The sequence below is a fragment of the Eleutherodactylus coqui genome, chromosome 3, assembly GCF_035609145.1.
Source record: "Eleutherodactylus coqui strain aEleCoq1 chromosome 3, aEleCoq1.hap1, whole genome shotgun sequence".
NCBI classification, from domain to species: Eukaryota; Metazoa; Chordata; class Amphibia; order Anura; family Eleutherodactylidae; genus Eleutherodactylus; species Eleutherodactylus coqui.
The window spans coordinates 17964254-17989626 of NC_089839.1; the positions used below are offsets into that span (position 1 = coordinate 17964254).

At 48.0% G+C, this 25373-nt stretch overlaps 1 protein-coding gene across 1 annotated transcript; it reads right to left on the bottom strand.

Annotated features, from left to right (window-relative positions):
* Positions 1-1279: 1279 nt before the first annotated feature.
* On the bottom strand, positions 1280-25088 carry TMEM151B (transmembrane protein 151B). Its single transcript, XM_066594474.1, has 2 exons — positions 24655-25088; positions 1280-3607 (listed from the first exon to the last, which is right to left on the bottom strand). Exons 1-2 carry the CDS (start codon positions 24733-24735, stop codon positions 2174-2176), a joined length of 1515 nt encoding a protein of 504 aa, XP_066450571.1. The 5' UTR covers positions 24736-25088; the 3' UTR covers positions 1280-2173.
* Positions 25089-25373: the final 285 nt, after the last annotated feature.

Here is a 25373-nt window from a genome sequence, read left to right on the forward strand (position 1 = left end):
ACCGGCGGTAACTGAGCGTAATAGTATGAACTGTCAATAACTGAATGTAACAGAATGGACCGTCTGTCACTGAACATAATGATATGGACCATCGGTCACCGAACGTAACGATATGGACCGTCGGTCACCGAACGTAACGATGCGAACCGTCGGTAATTGACTGTAACAGTATAGACCGTCAGTAACTGGACCGTCGGTAACTAAACGTAACAGTGTGAACTGTTGGTACCTAAACATAACAGTATGGACTGTCGGTCACTGAACGTAACGATATGAGACTGTCAGTAACTGAACGTAACAGTATAAACCGTTGGTACCTAAAAATAACAGTAAGGAACCGTCGGTAACTGAGCGTAATAGTATAAACTGTCAATAACTGAACATAACAGTAATCGTCGGTCACTGAACATAATGATATGGACCATCGGTCACCGAACGTAACCATGTGAACCGTCGGTAATTGACCGTAACAGTATAGACCCTTGGTAACTGAATGTAACAATATGAGACCGTTGGTACCTAAACGTAACAGTATGAACCATCAGTAACTGAATGTAACAATATGGACTGTCGGTAACAACGTAACAGTATGAACCATCAGTAACTGAATGTAACAATAATGGACTGTCGGTAACAACGTAAGGATATGGACCGTCGGTAACAACGTAACAGTATGAACCATCAGTAACTGAATGTAACAATAATGGACTGTTGGTAACAACGTAACGATATGGACCATTGGTCACTGAATGTAACAATATGGACTGTCGGTAACAACGTAACGATATGGACCGTCGGTAACTGAATGTAACAGCGTGAAACTGTCTGCAACTTCACTATTTCAGTAGCTCCCAGATATTTCTGTAAATGAGACTTAGTAGTTAGGCTCGGGCTACATGATGACCAAAAGTCACAGGAAAATCCACAGTTGGAACGTCAATTATTTTTCATATGAGGGAACAGCTGCACACAACACTTTGTGAATATCACAGATTTCCTGATGAAAATTGTTTAATAGTCATGAAGTCCCTTGAATTGGGACCACAACTTCCCAGAGACTCACAAATGACTCAGAAGTTTTCATGTTGCCCAAACCTAAAGACCGAAGGGAGGAGTCCGGCAGCTTATGAGGTATTATGAGAGTATTCACATTAGTCTCCTATCTCATCCACTGACCATCATCACATGAGGGGGACTAAAGCCACCCATAGACACGAGTGTACAACCCTGATGACCCCCGTGGCCGGCAGCACGCATGATATGTGAGTGCACACTGCAGCCTCGGGGATCATACTACATATGTGTGCCCAAACGTGTGTTACATCCAGAACTCGGAAGCATCATGACATGCAGTAAAAGCTTATTTAAGAGAGATGAGAACTATACTTGTGTATATACAACCTGAAGTCCTTCATGCTGAATATACGTAGAGCGGATGCGTCCTCCTTACACTGCGTGGACATAAATATTCAATGCATTTTATGTTTGGCGGTAGTGAGAAAAGAAGAGAGAAGTGAGAGTGAAGAGTCCATCGTCATCGCACCTGCACACGGCCTTGCATAGTCCCTTAAGTAGATAGTGGTATGTAAAGTCCACTTCTTCCTCGCATATACACAGTCCTTGACCTTGCAGCCCGGCGGTGGGATATCTCCACCATGGACCAGTGAGAAACACCATGGAAGATGATCTGCGGATGAATGGAGAATGCTGAACTGATTGCTATTGAATATGAAATACTTAGTCCTGTACTGGTCCACTTGGCACCTGACCTTCTGACATCCCGATCAGGCTTGTAGTAAAGATGAGGACGAACAGTTACTGGATTCTCCAGCGTTTTGGTCACATCTCTTAGTGTTTGCTGCCCAGAAGTCCCATTAGGACATTGTACAGGGCCGCTATGGCTCAATCCACATCTAGGTCTTGACGTAAAAATGTGCTCAATAGTCCTTGCGTTTCTACGTATTTAGTCTTTGAAGAATGAAGCCTCCTCTAAGGATCCTTCGGCATCTACCGTCGTCGTGTGCTTCACGGATGCAAAAGACCTGATAGTATTTATGAGGTTCCCACCTGGGTTGTGTTTTTGCATGGTACTGGGCAGTCCAAGATCATCAACACTAAACGTATCAACTGTTGTGACGACATAGAAATATCCTGGATCCTGGAACATAGTCTATCACAGTGAGGTTTCTACACAAGAACCGTTACGGTGGAGACGTCGGTGGTCATGGTTTGTACAGCCTTCGTTACGATGGACAATGAGGATGGGGAAGTAGAGGGCATCCTGGTACGGCGGAGGTTCCTCCTCCTCCACCGTCACCTGGCTGGACAGCCGCGTCTGTTCGTTGGGACAGCTCTGCTCGTTGAGGCTTTCGCTACGACTCTGCCACAGACAACTCCGGCGGGATCCATATAAACGTCCCAGAGAGAAGCGACTGCTGCTGAAGGGGATCCTCGGACTGCCGTTGCAGATGCTGAGGGCACTACGGGAAAAGATAGAGGAGCTGCTCATAGTGCGGTGGCACCGCTCACAGTTCTGGCGATAACCACGGGTGTACCGGCAGGCGGTGTAACCTGAAGAAATGCCTACTAGATCCATCAGAACAGCTTCAGAGTAGCTGGGCACCAATTGCTGATTGGACCGTATGTGCCACTCCAACTCTGTGCTGTCGATGGTATTAACACGTGGCATTCTCCGGCATATGGTTCGATCGTCGGCCGGCGTCACCGGTGTAAAGTCGAAGCCGAAGAGCTTTTCTACATGATAATGAACGCAGGAAGTGCGGTACTCATTGAGGACCCTCAACGGCCAGGACAGCGTTAGGAGAGCAGCCACCCAGAAGACATAATGGGACACGTACCACGGAAGGTTATCCGGATCAGAAAAAGCAACCATGTATTCTTTGAAGTCCACATTCTTTAGATGCATGCCTTCGCGAGCCTCCATGTAGTCATCCAGACCCTCGTTCTCCGTGAAAAACCGAGCCCTCTGCGTCAAGTACGAGTTTTCCGATTCCACATTCGCAAAACTGAAACATTTCGTAAACCTCAGCCGAGTGACCGGATAGCTGTCGAGGTCAGTCAGGTCCTTGGAGACGTCTTTCACTCCACAGTTGCTGTAGTCAAACTCTGATTCTGCCACGTGAGTATTGACACGCTCGTGGTAGACTTGGGTCGTGGTGTAAGCATCTCCATTGCGATACCGAGTCACCTGACGAGTCCTACGGACATAATGATAGCTGATAGCCTTCCACCAGATGCATGGCGTCGCTTGCTGCATCCTCTGCACCCGTTCCTGAACGCTCTCAACATCCACTTTATATTGCAACTCGTTCCGCGTGTAACAATGCCAGCATTCCACCAGATAGACCACGTACAGCATTACAAGGAAGGCCAAGGGGATGTAGACATAGCCGTTGGAACAAGGACTGTCGTGGTACATCATGGAGTTGCCTTTATAAGCGCTGTCGAAGGTCAAGCGAGTGACTTTGGTAACGTGGCACCAGGTCATAGCACCCATACAGCCGTAGATGAGGAGGGACAGCAGGAGACATTTCCAATGGGATTCACGGCATAGGGACTTGCTGAGGGACTGCTTCACTGGCCTTTGCTGCAAATTAGGAGAGAAGAAAAGTTAAAGTATTTGGGTAAAATACATCAACCAACCAGAATTACGTATCAGAAAGTTGCCCCATAACATTAGAGGAGAGGCGGCCATGACAAGGGAAATGGGTACGTTTTTAGCTGATCAGTATGAAAAAGCGAGTTGTCTGATAGACATCTGGAAGTTCTCCAAGGGGCTATCACCCTAATTAAGCAGTCTTAAATGACCCATCGACTATGAAGTCACCAAAAATCGTATGACCCTGACCTGATTAAGACCTGCATTAGGAAGAAATAGATATGCCTGCAGCCGGATAAGATTCCTTTTCCGACCTGTCTCTGGAAATCATCAAGGACGGAAGGTCGTTCCGGAAGAGCCGCCCTGCGACTACACCACTCAACTACACCGCTCAAGAAGCGAACACTCAAATCACACATCAGATCTTGATGAATGAAAGATTTAACTTCACTCATTCACGTCTGACAGCTTCACACGGGCGAGTGCGATATTGGGCCAAGAAACATGGCCGATATCACGCTAGTCAACATGCGTTTTACCCACCGATGCAAGACGTTTTTTCATGCAAAAACTCCTCGCATCACTTCTGGGAAATTGCGTTTTTTCACGCACGTTGGACGATCGGCAAGTGTTTCCCATTGATCTCAATGAGAAACAACACATCCCTCTCGCTCGTGTGAATGTAGCCTTACGTGCTCAGTGTGAACCTGCTCACATCTGGGGGGAGAAAGGGGTGCCAATGGCAGACTTGCAAATTCTGGTGTCCTCTGGCGAATGGCAATCGAGTTGCACAGTGGTGGGACCACAGGTCCCCCTACAGGACATTGGGTCCTCATGCCACCCTCATAGAGTCCATTTCTAACAGTTTGGCTAGTAGTCATTGTGTAGGGCTCTGGCAGCGCCCTCCTGTTCCTCCGGCCCAGATGTCGGGTTCATGCCCTTCTACAGCCCCATCCAGCTCTCCTCATGTAACAGCCCATGTCCTGCTATCCAGATGCGTAACTTGAAGCTCCTGGGCCCCAATGGAAAACCTGTAACAGGGCCCCCAACTATAATGTCTTATTCATAGTACTGGGCTCCCTGTATGGGGAAGAGAGGCCCCAATGGGAAACCAGTAACAGGGCCCCCAACTATAATGTCTAATTCATAGTACTGGGCTCCCTGTATGGGGCCCCTAATTCTCCTGGGCCCGAGTGCAACCGCATCCCCTATGATGACGCCAGTGCTATCTTCTCCATGCTCCTGAGCCTACTGGGAGATGCAGTAAACCTCCTTTCTTCGGCACGTATGGATGTGCCATCCTGGAGGAGCAGGACTACCTGTACAAGCTGAGCGTCCTGCAGGTACTCCTCATGTACTAGTAGTGACACCAGCAGACCTAGAGAGGAACCAGGAAGGAGAGAGGAATAGTCTCCCGTCCCTGATGTAACATTCATTTCTCTTCTGCTTCCTAAGTGGACAGACTGATATCCCTGAAGTGTAGGAGACTTGGGGTTATACTGCGATGCTTAAAGGAGTTGGACCAGAATTGCAAGTTATCCCCTATCCACAGGATATCCACAGGGTAGAGGATAACTTGCTGACCGGACAGGATCTCACCGCTGAGACCCACACCGATCCCGAGATCAGTCTCCCATGTCCTCGTCTTCCTCACTGCAGGTTTACTGCAACTCCCTGCAGTGAGCAGAAGACTGAATGCAGTGCTGGTTGCACAAGTGTGATGATGGGACTGCTGAGATCTGAGCAGCAAGCGGTTGGTCATAGCATTGGAATGAATGGAGTGGTGGCAGCGCATGCTCAGCCAGTGCTTATGTCACTACGAGGGGTTAAGTGATCCACAGTGACAGGTAGAGGGGGGACACACGATTCACGTTCTCAAGATCAGCAGGGGTCTCAGTAGTAAGACCCCCACGATCAGCAAGTTATCCCCTGTCGTGGGGATAACTTGTGATCCTGGTACTAAACATTTAACCCTTTGCAATTCAATTTTGAATTCAGGGTTTCCTAGGGGGCTTTCTCTTTCTGCCATTACACAATGGCGCCATCTGCTGGCTAGAGCCAGTACTGCAGTATGTGACATGCCGGAGAAGCTCCGACATCAGAAGCTGTACAGGCTACAATCAGACAGTGGATTGGAAAGGGTTAAGTGTTCCTGAAATATTTCTGCGAAGTTTATATGGGAACCGTATTGACACGCAGCCAACATTTCTGCGACTGTCCCATTCATCTGAATGAGGCTTGCAAAAATCCCAGCAGCGCCTGCAGAAACGGCCTCATTCACATGTAGACTGTAAAGGACTGCACCAAGTCTGCCACGTGTGACCGTAGCCTACATACGGCCGGCGACTAAAAGTGGAATCTCTACATTTAGTCCTTCTCTGTCGGCTCACACCGCTCCTCTATATCAAACCCCTCGGGGCCTCGAGGTCTAGAAATATCCATTCATGAGTTGGCTGAAATCTGACTTATCCTCATCTCCGACCCAGTTAATAGATGCTCAGATAACAGCCATGGAGGGCAGCATGTAACCCCCTTGACCAGGGGTGTAACTATAGGGGGTCCAGCACCCGGGGGGAGGGGGGGGGGAATATTACTTGCAGTTGTTCTTCTCCTCCGATCTACCAGAGTCAGTCCCTTTTTTTGGCAATCCACCTAATGCACATTGTAAACTGCTCTCTGATTGGCCATTGCTGATCACATGAGCAGTGCTGGCCAATCAGAGAGCAGGTACAATGCATTAGTAGTCTACCACTACCAATGCACTGTGGGGACTAGCTAGTCGGAGGATTGTGTCAGCCATCTTGAACGGCAAAAGCAGGACCTGGAACTGGTGGGTCGGAGGGATGGCAAAAAAGAACAGCTGCAGGTAACCTACCCCCCTCCGCCGGTGCCAGGACAGGTTTTTGTTCCTAAACCACAGGGTTGCTTTAAAGGGGTCTATAAGGTCCCACTTCCCCATATGAGGAGACCCATACTGGATTATCAATGGGGCCTGTTATAGATTTTGCATTAGGGCCCATAAACTACAAATTACCCGTCTGCCCATGACCCTTTCCTCCTACTGCTCTGCCTGTCAGTCTTTAAGATAATTCTGGCATCCAATCAGGAAGCTCAGGATGAACAGAACTGGGATCTAAGCGGCTTGTAGCAGCGGAGAGGAGGATGTTCCATCATCTAAAGTGATCCCTGACATGTAAAAGGGAATTGCTCAGAATGCAATTCCATAAAATAAAGTTCAGAGTACGTCACTGTAGTAATGAGTTGTTGGGTTGGCACTGCGCCCACTCTGCCCGTTCTTGCCCAGTACCCTCTGTGTCCTCCACCTATCAGGCTGCGGCCCAACCAGAGAGGAGGTAAATACCCAACTGATCCTCGTTAAATTCCTTAATTGCTCTGCTTAACGGCGGCCGGTAATCCCACATGTAATCCCACAAATGGTTTAGGATTAACTGGTGAAGTGAGCTGCTGCGTTTGACACCCAGCCGATGACGGTGAACGGAGCGTCGCTCAGTGCCTGGATCATACGGGGTTAAGTGCTGCTTTATAAACACTTTAATAATGCATTGAGCGGCTGCATCTCCTCGCTAACATCGCAGCCCATTACCCAGCAGCCTCTGCGGCTCGCTCCGTGGCTTTTCTCAATACAACCTCTCTTCCAGGAGTCCCACAATCACGGCAGCCTGCTACGCACTTACCAAAATAGTGGGGCGGGTTGGTGGGATAGTGCCGGGGTGTTGGAGTTGTGTCACTGGGATAGCAGAGGTCTTGGGGTCTTGGAATTGGAGTGGAAATGATGGGGTAGAGGGGGTGGTAGTGTCTCCATAATGAAGTGGGAGTGCCAAGATGGGGAGAGCTGCAGTGCTGGGATAGTGGGGGTGACAGCGTTAGGTTAGGGGGGTGGTGGAGCTGTGGGGTTGGGGTAGTTGGTGTATTATTTCGAGATGGAGGCGGGTAATGGTGAGCAGGCAGTGCTGGGATAGTGGGGAAGGTGTTTTGGTATATTAGGGTATTTACAGGGGGACTAGTGATGAAATGAAGGCATTGGCACTCAGGGGCGCCACCGCCAGAAGGCGACCTGAGCCGGCTGCCGACAGCAACCCAACAAGCATTTCACTCAGTCTGATGCCCCGACCGCTGACTCCTGACCTCTCCCCCCAGTGTCTGCGGTCCTGCCTGGCTGGAAGTTCACTACAGGAGTAACTATTACTCCTGGAGCCATTATGGTGGTCACTTTTACTACTGGGGCCACTATGGGGCGGGGGGTTACTATTACTACTGGGGCCACTATGGTTCTTACTATTAATACTGGGGCCACTATGGCTCTCACTATTAATACTGGGGCCACTATGTAGGTCACTATTACTACTGGGGCCACTATAAGGTTTACTATTACTACTGGTGCCACTATAGGGTTCACTTTTATTACTGGGGCTAATATAGGGGTTACTATTACTACTGGGGCCCCTATGGCTCTCACTATTACTACTGGGGCCACTATGTAGGTCACTATTACTACTGGGGCCACTATAAGGTTCACTATTACTACTGGTGCCACTATAGGGTTCACTTTTATTACTGGGGCTAATATAGGGGTCACTATTACTACTGGGGTCACTATAGGGGTCACTATTACAACTGGGGCCACTACTGGGTTTACTATTACTACTGGGGTCACTTTCTATTGGGACCACTACTGGAGGTACTTCAGACAAGTCGCAATGTTGGGCATCTTGTGTAAAATGAGTGGATTTTTTTTGCCAGGGTGGGGTTGGGGGGCACCATTTCACACTTTGGCTCGGACAGCTTAAAGTCTTAGGTCACCCCTGCCGCTACACTATATTATGTCTGACGTTCTGAGGGAGGTTGGTGCTTGGGGAGGTATCTGGACATCAGTGAAGTCATGAATGGAGGAGTCCAGATGGAGAGAACCTCCTGTGATTATGAATGGTCTTCTCTGTGTGATCAGCAGTAAATCAAATAAATACAGAGGAAATCGAAATACAGAGGAAAAAGCGTGTTCACGCAAATATATGATTTATTTACGTGGCCAAAATGTGATTACACCCATGTAAGAGAGGAGAAGTAGATGTTATGAAACAGCGGAACGAGGGCATATTGGAGGGGTCCTTCTGGTAACCACAAAGGAGATGTTGCAGTAGTCTGGACAGGATGCAGGGAGGATGTTGCATTGGTCTGCATGGTATATAGTGAGGGTGTTGCAGTAGTCTGGACAGCATATAGGGAGGATGTTGCAGTAATCTGGATAGTATATAGTGGAGGAGTGAGGGTGTTGCAGTAGTCTGGATGGGATATAGGAAGGGTGTTGCAGTAGTCTGGATAGGATATAGGAAGGGTGTTGCAGTAGTCTGGACAGGATATAGGAAGGGTGTTGCAGTAGCATGGACGGGATATGAGGAGACTGTTGCAGTAGTCTGGATATGCTACATGGAGCGTGTTGTACTAGTCTGGACGGCATATAGGGAGGGTATTGCAGTAGTCTGGATGGTATATAAGGTGGGTGTTGCAGTAGTTCGGACAGGATATAGGAAGGAAGTTGCAGTAGTCTGAACGAGATGTAGGAAGGGTGTTGCAATAGTTCGGAGTGGATATAGGAAGGGTGTTGCAGTAGTCTGGACGGGATATAGGGTGAGTGTTGCAGTAGTCTGGACGGGATATAGGAAGGGTGTTGCAGTAGTTTGGACAGGATATAGGGAGAGTGTTGAAGTAGTCTGGACGGGATATAAGGAGAGTGTTGCAGTAGTCTGGACGGGCTTCAGGGAGGGTGTTGCAGTGTCTGGACGGGATATAGTAAGGGTGTTGCAGTAGCCTGGACGGGCTTCAGGGAGGGTGTTGCAGTAGTCTGGACGGGATATAGGAAGGGTGTTGCAGTAGCCTGGACAGGATATAGGGAGAGTGTTGCAATATTTTGGACGAGATATAGGGAGAATGTTGCAGTAGTCTGGACAGGTTGTAAGTAGAGTATTGCAGTAGTCTGGACGGGTTTCTGGGAGGGTGTTGCAGTAGTATGAACAGGATATAGGGAGGGTGTTGCAGTAGTCTGGACGGGTTTCTGGGAGGGTGTTGCAGTAGTATGAACAGGATATAGGGAGGGTGTTGCAGTAGTCTGGACGGGTTTCTGGGAGGGTGTTGCAGTAGTATGAACGGGATATAGGGAGAGTGTTGCAGTAGTCTGGACGGGATATAGGGAGAGTGTTGCAGTAGTCTGGACAGGATATAGGGAGAGTGTTGCAGTAGTCTGGACAGGATATAGGGAGAGTGTTGCAGTAGTCTGGACGGGATATAGGGAGAGTGTTGAAGTAGTCTGGACGGAATATAAGGAGGGTGTTGCAGTAGTCTGGACAGACTTGGAGGAGGGTGTTGCAGTAGGTTGAACAGGATATTGGGAGGGTGTTGCAGTAGTCTGGGCGGGATATTAGGAGAGTGTTGCAGTAGTCTGGAAGGGATATAGGGAGAGTGTTGCAGTAGTCTGGACGGGATATAGGGAGGGTGTTGCAGTAATCTGGACGGGATATAGGGAGAGTGTTGCAGTAGTCTGGATGGGATATAGGGAGAGTGTTGAAGTTGTCTGGACGGAATATAAGGAGGGTGTTGCAGTAGTCTGGACGGGCTTCAGGGAAGGTATTGCCGTAGTTCAGACGGGGGTTTAGGGTGGGTGTTGCAGTAGTCTGGACGGGATATAGGAAGGATGTTGCAGTAGTCTGGACGGATAATAGGGAGAGTGTTGCAGTAGTCTGGACGGGATATAGAGAGGGTGTTGCAGTAGTCTGCACAGGATATAGGAAGGGTGTTTCAGTAGTCTAAATGGGATATAGGAATGGTGTTGCAGTAGTCTGGACAAGATATAGGAAGGGTGTTGCAGTAGTCTGGATGGGATATAGGGAAAGTGTTGCAGTAGTCTGGACGGGATATAGGGAGAGTGTTGAAGTAGTCTGGACGGAATATAAGGAGGGTGTTGCAGTAGTCTGGACAGACTTGGAGGAGGGTGTTGCAGTAGGTTGAACAGGATATTGGGAGGGTGTTGCAGTAGTCTGGGCGGGATATTAGGAGAGTGTTGCAGTAGTCTGGAAGGGATATAGGGAGAGTGTTGCAGTAGTCTGGACGGGATATAGGGAGGGTGTTGCAGTAATCTGGACGGGATATAGGGAGAGTGTTGCAGTAGTCTGGACAGGATATAGGGAGAGTGTTGCAGTAGTCTGGATGGGATATAGGGAGAGTGTTGAAGTTGTCTGGACGGAATATAAGGAGGGTGTTGCAGTAGTCTGGACGGGCTTCAGGGAAGGTATTGCCGTAGTCCAGACGGGGGTTTAGGGTGGGTGTTGCAGTAGTCTGGACGGGATATAGGAAGGATGTTGCAGTAGTCTGGACGGATAATAGGGAGAGTGTTGCAGTAGTCTGGACGGGATATAGAGAGGGTGTTGCAGTAGTCTGCACAGGATATAGGAAGGGTGTTTCAGTAGTCTAAATGGGATATAGGAATGGTGTTGCAGTAGTCTGGACAGGATATAGGAAGGGTGTTGCAGTAGTCTGGATGGGATATAGGAAAGGTGTTGCAGCAGTCTGGATGAGATATAGGGAGGTTGTTGCAGTAGTCTGGATAGGATATAGGGATAGTGTTGCATTAGTATGGACAGGCTTCGAGGAGGGTGTTGCAGTAGTCTGGACAGGATATAGGAAGGGTGTTGGAGTAGTCTGAATGGGCTTCAGGGAGGGTATTGCAGTAGTCTAGATGGGGTTTAGGGTGGGTGTTGCAGTAGTCTGGATGGGATAAAGGAAGGGTGTTGCAGCAGTCTGGATGGGATATAGGGATAGTGTTGCAGTAGTCTGGACGGGATATAGGAAGGGTGTTGCAGTAGTCTGGACAGGATATAGGAAGAGTGTTGCAGTAGCATGGACGGGATATAGGGAGGGTGTTGCAGTAGTCTGGACGGAATATAGAGAGGGTGTTGCAGTAGTCTGGATGGAATATAGGGAGGGTGTTGCAGTAGTCTAGACGGAATATAGGGAGGGTGTTGCAGTAGTCTGGACGGGATATAGGGAGGGTGTTGCAGTAGTCTGGACGGGATATAGGGAGGGTGTTGCAGTAGTCTGGATGGGATATAGGGAGGGTGTTCAGTAGTCTGGACGAGATATAGGGAGGGTGTTGCAGTAGTCTGGACGGGATATAGGGAGGGTGTTGCAGTAGTCTGGATGGGATATAGGGAGGGTGTTGCAGTAGTCTGGACGGGATATAGGGAGGGCGTTGCAGTAGTCTGGATGGGATATAGGGAGGGTGTTGCAGTAGTCTGGACGGGATATAGGGAGGGTGTTGCAGTAGTCTGAACGGGATATAGGGAGGGTGTTGCAGTAGTCTGAACGGGATATAGGGAGGGTGTTGCAGTAGTCTGGACGGAATATAGGGAGGGTGTTGCAGTAGTCTGGATGGAATATAGGGAGGGTGTTGCAGTAGTCTAGACGGAATATAGGGAGGGTGTTGCAGTAGTCTGGACGGGATATAGGGAGGGTGTTGCAGTAGTCTGGACGGGATATAGGGAGGGTGTTGCAGTAGTCTGGATGGGATATAGGGAGGGTGTTCAGTAGTCTGGACGAGATATAGGGAGGGTGTTGCAGTAGTCTGGACGGGATATAGGGAGGGTGTTGCAATAGTCTGAACGGGATATAGGGAGGGTGTTGCAGTAGTCTGGACGGGATATAGGGAGGGTGTTGCAGTAGTCTGGACGAAATATAGGGAGGGTGTTGCAGTGGTCTGGACGGGATATAGGGAGGGTGTTGCAGTAGTCTGGACAGGATATAGGGAGGGTTTAAGTGGTCAGAGAAATGAGGAAACGGCATGTATGACTTCTCGAAAATTTGGCAGGGGTATTATTGGTGGGGTATAATAACCTCTTGGGTCCCTATTCAGTGACATAGTATGCAGCTCATACGAGGTGAGGACAATGCTGAGATTATTATCCCTGTTCCTTAGTTACTTCCATCACAGAATCCTCACTGATTACCCGGACTCATAAATATGGAATAGGATCGTTAATCATGAATAGATAGCGGAGGTGGTTGGGGGGAATGGCAGCACTGTCAGTGTGTACTGCAGCAGCAAATCATGCGAGATATATACTGTACATATGGGACTATATGTAGGTGTATATGGGGTTATACATATATGGTAAAAATACATGCTAGTGCTATACTCAATATTGGTTATACATATGGAATTATGTATATAGATATATATGTGGGGTTATACATGTGAAGATCACACATATATATATAGGCTTATACTGTATATCGGATTATGCATGTGTGATTATATAGAATTATGTAGGTGGGGTTATACATACAATGACTTGTAAAGGCTCACATGCTGCACTTTCTTACAGCTCTAGAAAGTTCTGTCTCCATAGGTTCGGCAGAGCGGCTCACGTCTGTCGGCCACCGTTTTGGCACTACATACCTACAATAACACCCTAAATTAAAGAAGAGGCAATCCGTGTCACTTGCCTCCATACACCTTGGTTCTCTCGGGGGCGGCCTTGCTGTTGCTGAGCTGTCTAAAAGAACACATTCATTTAAGGGGTTACCTTTCTTTCAGGGGCCCAGAGGAACTCGAACTAACTTATGCACCCCCAGAGCGCTTATTCCTGCACCCCAACAGCTTACACCCCAATGACATTAGAGATACACTGAACGGCCCTTCTAATAGCACCTCAGACCCTTCCACAATTGTAGCTTCCCTGTATGGAAATTAGAGCCGGGCCCCCGGAGAGCAGCATAAAGTCACTTGAGGAGTTTTCCATGTATTAAGTTTGTCGGGAATTCACATTAGATGGGAAAATCCAGCGATCGGAGCGACCCCCAACGAAGCCCGATCATCAGTGCTAACTAGTCGGGGCTGGGATTTCATGTGCTTGATCAGGTGAATCCAGATTTCTGTTGTACCGTGCTGATGGGAGGACAGAATTTGGCACAAGCAGCATGCATCGATGACCCCTTCCTGTCAGCTGATCAGAACATATTAACACCTACATATAGTCTGCTACAACTACATAAGCTTCCTGTCCGCAGGGGCCGATATTCCTGTAGAGCGATGTTATCACCTAGAGGAATCTACACCACAACGAATTGCTGAGGTTCTGAAAGCCAAAGAAGGTCCAACGCGCTACTAGCGGTAGATGAGGGACTCCAAGGCCTCATGTCCACGGGCTGATTGGATTCCGCATGCAGGAACCCGCGGCGGAGTCCAACCCTGCCCGGACCGAGGACACTGCGGGTACCTGTCTGGGTCTTCTGTGTGCTGTCTGAGTCTTCTATTTCTGGGTTTGCGTATGCATGCGGAAACGCCGCCAGCGCGCATGCGCAGCCCTTTTTTAAAACTCCTGCTTTCCCGCGAAATACGTGGGCCGTCCTCAATTCAATTGTGGACAGGCCACGGATCGGACTGCATCCATTGACTTGGGATCTGCACTGGCCAAAAGGTCAGCAAATCAAATCCGCATGCTTTATTTCATTTGCGGACGCCCATGTATCCCTACGGGCAGCTTAATTTGTGGATCATCTGAACAGATTTCACAAATCAGGTCCACCCAAGGACATTGGGCTATACAACTCTGATGTCGAAAGACGTCCGGCAGGGTATTTTTACTCTATATTACTGGCTGCTCTGTTGTCAGGGGCCTCTCCAGCATGTCCCAAACTGCAGTACTGGCTCTGACCAGCAGATGGTGCCATTGCATAATAGCAGAAAGAGAAAACACCCTAGGAAACCCTGAATCCAAAATTGGATTGCAAAGGGTTAATCCTCATAGCAATGCCCGAATCCTAGGATAACAATATGGATGGCCTCTACTGCAGGCTGAACACCAGATTATATATGGTCTCAGCAGAACCCAAGTATTGCAGATGAGTCTACTAACCATCAGCTTTCACTAGCAAGGCCAGCAGATATCTGCAAGAAAGTGTAGACTGGACTATTTGCCAAGAGCATAAAAACCACTGGAGTCTTTTCCCTTCCACCACTGACGACAGATGGATCAGCGGTTTTAAAGGACGTCCAGCTCATCTTTAGATTTCCATATGACATTACTAACATAGGGCTGAAGACATCATCTGCTACAGCAATGACCACATCCTCACCCGAAAACCAAAGAACTGGTGATCACAAATCGAAGGAACCGTCAAGTCGGGACCCTCAAAACACATGAGCAGAAGATGATGAAGAAGGTGCAGGAGAGGAGAGATCAGAGCTGAAAATCAAGCCATCAGTCCCGCCTCACTGATGGATCTTCTATTGAGACTGCGGTCTCTACATACAGTAATATGTAGAAGCTGCAGACACGGTGTAACATTTTGATTTAAACCCTATTGCAAAAATGATTGTCAGGCCAATCCCGCCTCCCTTTTAAACAAGAAGTTATTTTCTGATGACACATTCCCTTTAAAGGACCAATCCCTTCCCAATTACAGCAATCTTCAGACGAGTAGGTGACAACTCATAAGTATGAAGACCAAAGGTGTAAGTGGTCTTTCAAAAGTTTCTTCAGGGATAACAGATTTAACCCTTTGCAATCCAATTTTGGATTCAGGGTTTTCCTATGGGGCTTTCTCTTTCTGCCATTATAGAATGGCGCCATCTGCTGGCTAGAGCCAGTACTATGGTATGGGACATGCTGGAGAAGCCCCCGACAACAGAGCGGCCAGTAATATACAGTAAGAATACCCTGCCGGACGTCTTCCGACATTGGATCTGTACATCCTTCAATCAGAATGTATGAAGATGTCAGGCAGTGGATCGGAAAGAGTTAAAGCATAAATGTGGGCGTTTTTGGTCAATATCGTGCATTGTCTGGAATCGGATTGTATTGGGATAAATTAAGTGATTCCAGCAACTAGGCTGATATTCAGTATTTACAGTTGGCCGATATGGGGTGAATTTTGGATTCTAGGTGTTTACTAGGGGTGATGTGGAGGGGTTTTGAGTAATTTTTAGGGCCATGTAGGGGTGTTATTGCTTCCAGTGATCGGGGTGATAATTGGGACACTGAGAGGTTTCTATCGGTGTGGGGGTAGTACACAGCTTTCGGGAGGGTGTGATATACCTGTGAAGTATAGAAGTTGTGAGCTCATCTATAGCCGCCCTTAGGATGGACATATGGTGACCTCATTACAGAGGTATCATCCAGAGAAAATGCCATACATTTCTGATTGGTTGCGGGTCCCCTGACAAGAACAACGCATTTCTGTGGAGGCAGAGACTAACAAGGAAGAAAACCATGTGAAGCGGAGACCAAAGAGGTCTCCATCTCACACATTAAACACTAAGGTTCCGACCTGGCTCCATTTAGGTTTCCATCTCTATGGGGCTATCTGAGACGGAACGGGCGCCGTACGTAAAATCATGGTGTGATATTACTGACCAATAAGTGTTAGGGCTCGTTCACACGGGCGTACGTGTACCACTCTGCGAGTATCCCGTGGTGTTGTACGCATTGCAGCCCTTTTGCTCTGCCGAGAGGTGTGCATGGAAGAGTGAAATTCCATAGACTTTCATTGCCTCCATTCACTGCGTGTTACGCATGGGAAAAGCGTGTGTGTAACATGTGGTGACAATATGTGAATGAGCCCTTATACAAACACTACTGGTAGGTTGCCACCCGGATAGTAAGCCACCAGCATGGTCGGTACTCCAGAGGCCAGTGTTAGTGTTTATTTTATACAGGCCATATGAATGAGTACGCAGCACAGATCGCAGGGAAGGAGTGAGATCTGAGCGCAGAAGCGGGATCCCAACAGGAACTTCAGAGTGAGTAATAAGGCTTACTGCTGTAGTTGCTGCCCAGCCTGTGGTTAAGGTGTGAGGAGGGTGCTTAGAGGGGGCCCTATTACTACTTGGGTCACTAATGAAAGCACGTTTTCTATTGGGGCCATGAAAGGGGGTCCACTATTATTACTAGGGTCACTAAAAAAGGCCAGTAATACTGCTGGGGCCACTATTACTACTGGAGCCACAAAAAGGTGACACTATTACTTCTTGGGGCCACTAAAGACGGCCATTATTACTACTGGGGCAACTATTACTGCTGGGGCCACTAATGGACACACTTTTTTATTGGGACCACTAAAGGGTGCCACTATTACTGCTGGGGCCACTAAAGGGTGCCACTATTACTTCTGGGATCAGTTTTACTACTGGACAAAAGGGTAATGCTATTACTTCTGGGGCCACTAAAGGCGGCAATTATTATTACTGGGGCAACTATTACTGCTGGAGCCACTAAAGGGGGCCACTAATACTGCTGGGCCACTATTACTACTGGAGTGAACAAAGGATGACACTGTTACTTCTAGGGCCACTAAAGGTGGCCATTATTACTACTGGGGTAAGTATTACTGCTGGGGACACTAGTGGACACTCTTTTTCTATTGGGGCCACAAAAGGGAGCCACTATTACTGTTGGGGCCACTAAAGGGTGCCATTATTACTTCTAGGATCAGTTTTACTACTGGAGCGACAAAAGGGTGATGCTATTACTTTTGGGGCTACTAAAGGCGGCCATTATTATTACTGGGGCCACTATTACTGCTAGGGCCACTAATAGAAACACTTTTTCTATTGGGGCCACGAAAGGGGGCCACTATTACTGCTGGGGCCACTAAAGGAGGCCACTAATACTGCTGGGCCACTATTACTACTGGAGTGACAAAAGGGTGACACTGTCACTTCTGGGGCCACTAAAGGCGGCCATTATTACTACTGGGGCCACTAATAAAAACACTTTTTCTATTGGGCCATAAAAGGGGGTCCACTCTTATTACTAGGGTCGCTAAAAAGGCCACCAATACTGCTGGGGTCACTATTACTACTGGAGCCACAAAAAGGTGACACTATTACTTACAGGGCCACTAAAGACGGCCATTATTACTACTGGGGCAACTATTACTGCTGGAGCCACTAATGGACACACTTTTTTATTGGGGCCACAAAAGGGAGCCACTATTACTGCTGGGGCCACTAAAGGCGGCCATTATTATTACTGGGGCAACTATTACTGCTGGGGCCACTAATGGACACACTTTTTCTATTGGGGCTGCAAAAGGGAGCCACTATTACTGCTGGGGCCACTAAAGGGTGCCACTATTACTTCTGGGATCAGTTTTACTACTGGAGCAACAAAACGGTGATGCTATTACTTCTGGGGCCACAAAAGGTGGCCATTATTATTACTGGGGCAACTATTACTGCTGGGGCCACTAATGGAAACACTTTTTCTATTGAGGCCACGAAAGGGGGCCACTATTACTGCTGGAGTGACAGAAGGGTGACACTGTTACTTCTGGGGCCACTAAAGGCAGACATTATTACTACTGGGGCAATTATTACTGCTGGGGCCACTAATGGAGAGACTTTTTTTTATTTGGGCCACAAAAGGGAGCCACCATTACTGCTGGGGCCACTAAAGCGTGCCACTATTACTTCTGGGATCAGTTTTACTACTGGAGCGACAAAAGGGTGATGCTATTACTTTTTGGGCCACTAATGGCGGCTATTATTGTTACTAGGGCAACTATTACTGCTGGGGCCACTAATGAGCACACTTTTTCTATTGGGGCCACTAAAGCGTGCCACTATTACTTCTGGGATCCGTTTTACTACTGGAGCGACAAAAGGGTGATGCTATTACTTTTTGGGCCACTAAAGGCGGTCATTATTACTACTGGGGCCACTAATGGACACACTTTTTTCTATTGGGGCCATAAAAGGGAGCCACTATTACTGATGGGGCCACTAAAGTGTGCCACTATTACTTCCTGGGCCATTATTACTACTGGAGAGACAAAAGGGTGATGCTATTACTTCTGGGGCCACTAAAGGCGACCATTATTACTACTAGGGCAACTATGACTGCTGGGGCCACTAATGGACACACTTTTTCTATTGGGGCCATGAAAGGGGGGCACTATTACTGCTAGGGCCACCAAAGGGTGCCACTATTACTTGTGGGATCAGTATTACTACTGAAGCAACAAAAAGGTGAAGCTATTACTTCGGGAGTCACTAAAGGACAATATTACTACTGGGGCCACTAAAGGGGGCCACTATTACTGCTGCGTCCACTAAAGGGTGCCATTAATACTGCTGCGGCTATTATTACTACTGGAGCGACAAAAAGGTGACACTATTACTTCTGGGGCTACTAAAGGTGGCCATTATTACTACTGGGGCAATTATTACTGCTGGGGCCACTAAAGGGTGCCATTATTACTTCTGGGGTCAGTATTACTACTGGAGTAACAAAAGGGTAATGCTATTATTTCATGGGTCACGAAAGGGGGACATTATTACTACTGGGGCCACTATTACTGCTGGGGCCACTAATGGACACACTTTTTCTATTGTGGCCATGAAAGGGGGCACTATTACTGCTGGGGCCACTAAAGGGTGCCAGTATTACTTCTGGGATCAGTATTACTACTGTAGCGACAAAAGGGTGATGCTATTATTTCATTTCACTAAAGGGGAACATTATTACTACTGGGGCCACTAAAGAGGGACACTGTTACTACTAGGGCCACTAAAGAATGGCACTATTACTGCTGGGGCAACTAAAGGAGGTCACTATTACTGCTGGGGCAACTAAAGTGTGCCACTATTACTTCCTGGGCCACTATTACTACTGGAGAGACAAAAGGGTGATGCTATTATTTCTGGGGCCACTAAAGGCGACTATTATTACTACTGGGGCAACTATTACTGCTGGGGCCACTAATGGACACACTTTTTCTATTGGGGCCATGAAAGGGGGGCACTATTACTGCTAGGGCCACCAAAGGGTGCCACTATTACTTCTGAGATCAGTATTACTACTGGAGCGACAAAAGGGTGACGCTATTACTTCGGGGGTCACTAAAGGACAATATTACTACTGGGGCCACTAAAGGGTGCCACTATTACTGCTGCGTCCACTAAAGGGTGCCATTAATACTGCTGGGGCCACTATTACTACTGGAGCGACAAAAAGGTGACACTATTACTTATGGCGCCACTAAAGGCGGCCAATACTACTACTGGGGCAATTATTACTGCTGGGGCCACTAATGGACACACTTTTTCTATTGTGGCCATGAAAGGGGGGTACTATTACTGCTGGGGCCACTAAAGGGTGCCAGTATTACTTTTGGGATCAGTATTACTACTGGAGCGACAAAAGGGTGACGCTATTATTTCATTTCACTAAAGGGGGACATTATTACTACTGGGGCCACTAAAGAGGGACACTGTTACTACTAGGGCCACTAAAGAATGGCACTATTACTGCTGGGGCAACTAAAGGAGGTCACTATTACTGCTGGGGCAACTAAAGTGGGCCACTTTTACTACTGGTTTTTGTTTTCTGTTTCGGCCACTAGAGGGGGACACTGTTACTAATAGGGCCACTAAAAAAGGCCGCAATTACTTCTGGGGCAACAAAATGGTGACACTATTGCTTCTGGGGCCACTATTACTGCTAGCGACATTAAAGGGGGCCACTATTACTACTGGGGCTACTGGAATAACAAAGGTAAAAACATAAGTTGTGATAAGCCATGTCCACTTTTACCTTGGCCATTATTTTTCAATAATGAAGGTGGCAACTCTAAGTGCTGGTTTTGTTACTTTTTAATAGACTAACGTGGTTCAATTCCTCACCATTTTCAAGATCACTACTTGCTTTCAGTGAATGTAAACATTAATTATTAACATCAAGATCACACCTTATTTTGGGGGAAGCGGGGTAACAACCTTTTGCTATATTATAGTACTGAGCGCCACGGAGTCGGACGCATTGGCATACGGCAACTGTGGTTTTTGAATTGATTGTTGAAGGAGTTGTGCCATGATTGAAAGTTATGCCCTTTCCATTGGATAGAGGAAAACTTTCAAATTGGTGGAGGGCTCACTGCTCAGACCCCCATTAATCCCCAAATCAGGGCTCTTGAAGTGAGAGCAGTGGCAGTCACATAACCACTATCTTCGGCAGTCCCATTGGAATGAATGGAGCGATAGTGTGCATGTGTGTGCACCACTGCCTTCACCTCAGGACGTGCTAGAACACCATCGGTTGGACCCCCACCAATCACAAAGCTGTCCTCTATCCTGTGAATAGGGGTTAACTTCAATCATGGTACAACCCCTTTAAGTGGCCACGATTTTACCACGAAGCAGTCATTTCAGTCACAAAACCATGTGGCTGATTGTAGTGGCTGCACGTTTTTACGAGTGAGACAGCTATTTTCCAGCAAAAGCTGTGTGTTGTAGTTGGGTGTCCTATATGTGTTATGTGGGGTGGCTGCTGTGCTTTATATTCGGGTGTGAGCTGAATGTTGTGCGTTGTAGTGGGGTGACGGCTGTGCAATGTAGAGGGATGGCTGTAGCTTGTGTATAGGTGTGATGGCTGCATTATGTCTGAGTGACAACAGTGTATTATAGAGGGGTGACAGTCGTCTGTTATGTGCAGGTGACAACAGTGTATTGTAGAGGAGTGATGACTGTCAGTTATAATTGGGTGACAACAGTGTATTGTAGAGGGGTGACAGTCGTCTGTTATGTGCAGGTGACAACAGTGTATTGTAGAGGAGTGATGACTGTCAGTTATAATTGGGTGACAGCAGTGTATTACAGAGGGGTGACAAAAAGAAACACAGCAGCACTCCAAGGGTTCAGCCACACCGCTGGTGCAAGGTACAATGCAATAGCCCAGTTAGGGTCCCGACTCCCTGGGTCCACTGTTGATCAGCAATGTAGAGAGAAGGAACTAGGCAGCATTCATTGAAGTCTTCTTTATTAAATAGCCATGAGAAAGCAAGCAGCCACGTATCGACCCTGTGCTCGGGTCTTTATCAAGCTTGATAAAGACCCGAGCACAGGGTCGATACGTGGCTGCTTGCTTTCTCATGGCTATTTAATAAAGAAGACTTCAATGAATGCTGCCTAGTTCCTTCTCTCTACATTACAGAGGGGTGACAGTCGTCTGTTATGTGCAGGTGACAACCGTGTATTGTAGAGGAGTGATGACTGTCAGTTATAATTGGGTGACAGCAGTGTATTACAGAGGGGTGACAGTCGTCTGTTATGTGCAGGTGACAACCGTGTATTGTAGAGGAGTGATGACTGTCAGTTATAATTGGGTGACAGCAGTGTGTTGTAGAAAGGCGACAGTTGTCTGTTATGTTTGTGTTATAGCAGTATGTTGTATTGGGGTGATCTATGCATGTTAAATGGGGTAACAGCTGTGTGCTATATTGGGGTGACAATTATGTGTTGTAGTGGCTTCACGGCCGTGTGTTATTTCTGGGTGACAGCAGCTGTGTTGTAGAGGGGTCATGGCTGTCTTGTTATGTTGGGGTGACAGCTATGTGTTGTAGTTACGGCTGTGTGGTACAGAGGGGTGACAGCTGTGTGTAACATACAGAGATGATAAACGTTTTGTAGCTGCCTGTTGTGTTGGGGTGACAGCTGTGTTGTAGTGGGGTGATGGCCATGTGTGTAATGGGGGGGGGGGGTAACAGCTGTGTTTTATATTGGGGTGACAGCTGAGAGTTGTAGTGTTCTGATTGCTGTGCATTGTAGTGGCGGAATGACTGACATGTGGGAGCGACAGTGATGTGTTAAAGTGGGAGGACAGCTGATTGTTATGTCTGTTAGACAGTAGTATGTTGTAGCGGGGTGAAGGCTGTATGTTGTGGTGTGATATCAGTGTATTGTTATAGGGTGATAGCTGTGAGCTGTAGTGGGGTGGTAACTGACATGTGGGGGGTGACAGCAATGTGTTAAAGTGGGAGGACAGCTGCCTGTCATGTCTGTGTGACAGCAGTGTGCTGTAGAGGGGGTGATTGCTGTCTATTATGTTGGTGTGACAACGGTGTGTTGTAGTGGGGTGACGGCTGTATGTTGTAGTGGGGTGACGGTTGTGTGTTGCAGTGGGATGACAACTGTCTGCTTTGTTGAGGGGAAAGAAGCGTGGTGGGGTGATGAATGTTATGTTGAGGTGACAGCAGAGTGTTGTGGGTGACGGTTGTGTTGTAGTTCGTTTATGACTATGTGTTGTAGTGGTGTGACAGTTATGTGTAGTGGTGTTACAGCAGTGTATTTTTAAGGAGTGATGTCTGTGAGTTGTAGTGGGGTGATAACTGACATGTGGAGGTGACAGTGATGTGTTATAGTAGCATGATGTCTGTGTGTCAGCAGTGTGTTGTAGAGGGGATAATGGCTCTCCATTATGTTTGGGTGACAGCAGTGTGTTGTAGTGGGGTGATGGTTGTGTGTTACATTGAGGTGATAGAAGTATGGTGGGATTATAAATGTTATGTTGGGGTGACAGAATGTTGTGGGTGACAATAGTGTGTTGTAGTGGGGTAACTGTTGTGTGTTGCAGTGGGGTGACAACCGTCTATTTCTTTGAGGGGAAAGAAGCGTGGTGGGGTGATGAATGTTATGTTGGGGTGACAGCACAGTGTTGTGGATGACGGCGGTATGTTCCAGTGGGGTAACAGCTGTATGTTGTAGTGTGTTTATGGCTGTGTGTTGTAGTGTGTTTAATGCTTTGTGCTGTAGTGTGTTTACAGCTGTGTGTTGTAGTGGGGTGACGGCTGTATGCTGTAGTGTGTTTAATGCTTTATGTTGTAGTGTGTTTATGGCTGTATGTTGTAGTGTGTTTATGGCTGTATGTTGTAGTGGGGTGACGGCTGTGTGTTGTAGTTGTGTGACGTCTGTATGCTGTAGTGTGTTAACGGCTGTATGCTGTAGTGTGTTTATGGCTGTGTGTTGTAGTGGGGTGACGGCTGTGTGTTGTAGTGGGGTGACGGCTGTGTGTTGTAGTATGTTAACGGCTGTATGCTGTAGTATGTTGACGGCTGTATGCTGGAGTGTGTTGACGGCTGTGTGTTGTAGTGGGGTGACGGCTGTATGCTGTAGTGTGTTTACGGCTGTATGTTGTAGTTGGGTGATGGCTGTGTGTTGTAGTGTCTTTACCACTGTGTGCTGCAGTGGGGTGACGGATGTATGCTGTAGTGTGTTTACGGCTGTATGTTGTAGTGGGTTGTCAGCTGTATGCTGTAGTGTGTTTACAGCTGTGTGTTGTAGTGGGGTGACGGCTGTGTATTGTAGTGTCTACGGCTGTGTGTTGTAGTGGGGTGACAGCAGTGTATTGTTATAGGGTGACGGCTGTGTGTTGTAGTGGGGTGACGGCTGTATACTGTAGTGTGTTTACGGATGTATGCTGTAGTGTGTTTACGGCTGCGTGCTGTAGTGGGGTGACAGCTGAATGCTGCAGTGTGTTTACGGCTGTGAGTTGCAGTGGGTTGACAGCAGTGTATTGTGATAGGGTTATGGCTGTGTGTTGTAGTGGGGTGACGGCTGTATGCTGTAGTATGTTTATGGCTGTATGCTTTAGTGTGTTTACGGCTGTATGCTGTAGTGTGTTTATGGCTGTATGCTTTAGTGTGTTTATGGCTGTATGCTTTAGTGTGTTTATGGCTGTATGCTTTAGTGTGTTTATGGCTGTATGCTTTAGTGTGTTTACGGATGTATGCTGTAGTGTGTTTACGGCTGTGTGCTGTAGTGTGTTTACGGCTGTGTGCTGTAGTGGGGTGACGGCTGTATGCTGTAGTGGGGTGACGGCTGTGAGTTGTAGTGGGTTGACTGCAGTGTATTGTTATGGGGTGACGGCTGTGTGTTGTAGTGGGGTGACGGCTGTATGCTGTAGTGTGTTTACGGCTGTATGTTGTAGGTGGGTGATGGCTGTGTGTTGTAGTGCCTTTACCACTGTGTGCTGCAGTGGGGTGACGGATGTATGCTGTAGTGTGTTTATGGCTGTGTGTTGTAGTGGGGTGACGGCTGTGTGTTGTAGTGTGTTTACGGCTGTATGTTGTAGTGGAGTGACAGCTGTATATTGTTATGGGCTCATGGTTGTGAGTTGTAGTGGAGTGATGGCTGTGCATTCTAATGGGGTGACATATGTATCTCGGACCCCTGGCCCCAGTTCACTCACCAGTTCTCGTACAGCGTCGGAGCTCTCCTGCGGTACGGACCCTGTGCTGCTCTCGCTGGCCGCTGATGCCGGTGGCGACATGGCCAAGGTCTGCAGGAAAGTGCCGGGTCCAAGGCCCAATCCAGGAGGATGGATTTGAAATCCAGCTGTGATCCAGAAGGAGAGTCATACCCCCACCCTCCACAGGGAGCCCCTATTCATCCGGGGCTTGTAGCGAGTGCGAGGGTCCATGTCACATCTCTGGTGCAGGGATGTACAACACTAGCTGGTCACACATGTGTACGACTGCGTGTCAGGGAGGAGGTGCACACCTGCCACACACATGTACACACACATACAGGGTAAACATCACAGACACACACAGGACACACACACACAGGACACACAGACACACATGGAGCAGAGCGGTGCAGGGGCAGGAGGGAGGGGGCAGGGGCAGGAGGGATGACAGGGAAGGATGCTGCAGGAGCCGGAGGATGGGAGAGATTCCCAGGGAAGATGGGAGGGAGACGGAGGAGGAGGAGGAGGGAGGAAGAGGAGGAGATACAGGAGGAGATGAGAGCGCAGCCCCGCACAGCTGGAGGAATCACTGCTGACCTTGACAGCGCACTCCTCCATCACCGACAGTCCCGTCATGTCTCTCCATCACCGACTGTCTCATCATGTCTCTTCATCACCGACTGTCTCCTTATGTCTCTCCATCAGGACTGTCTCATCAT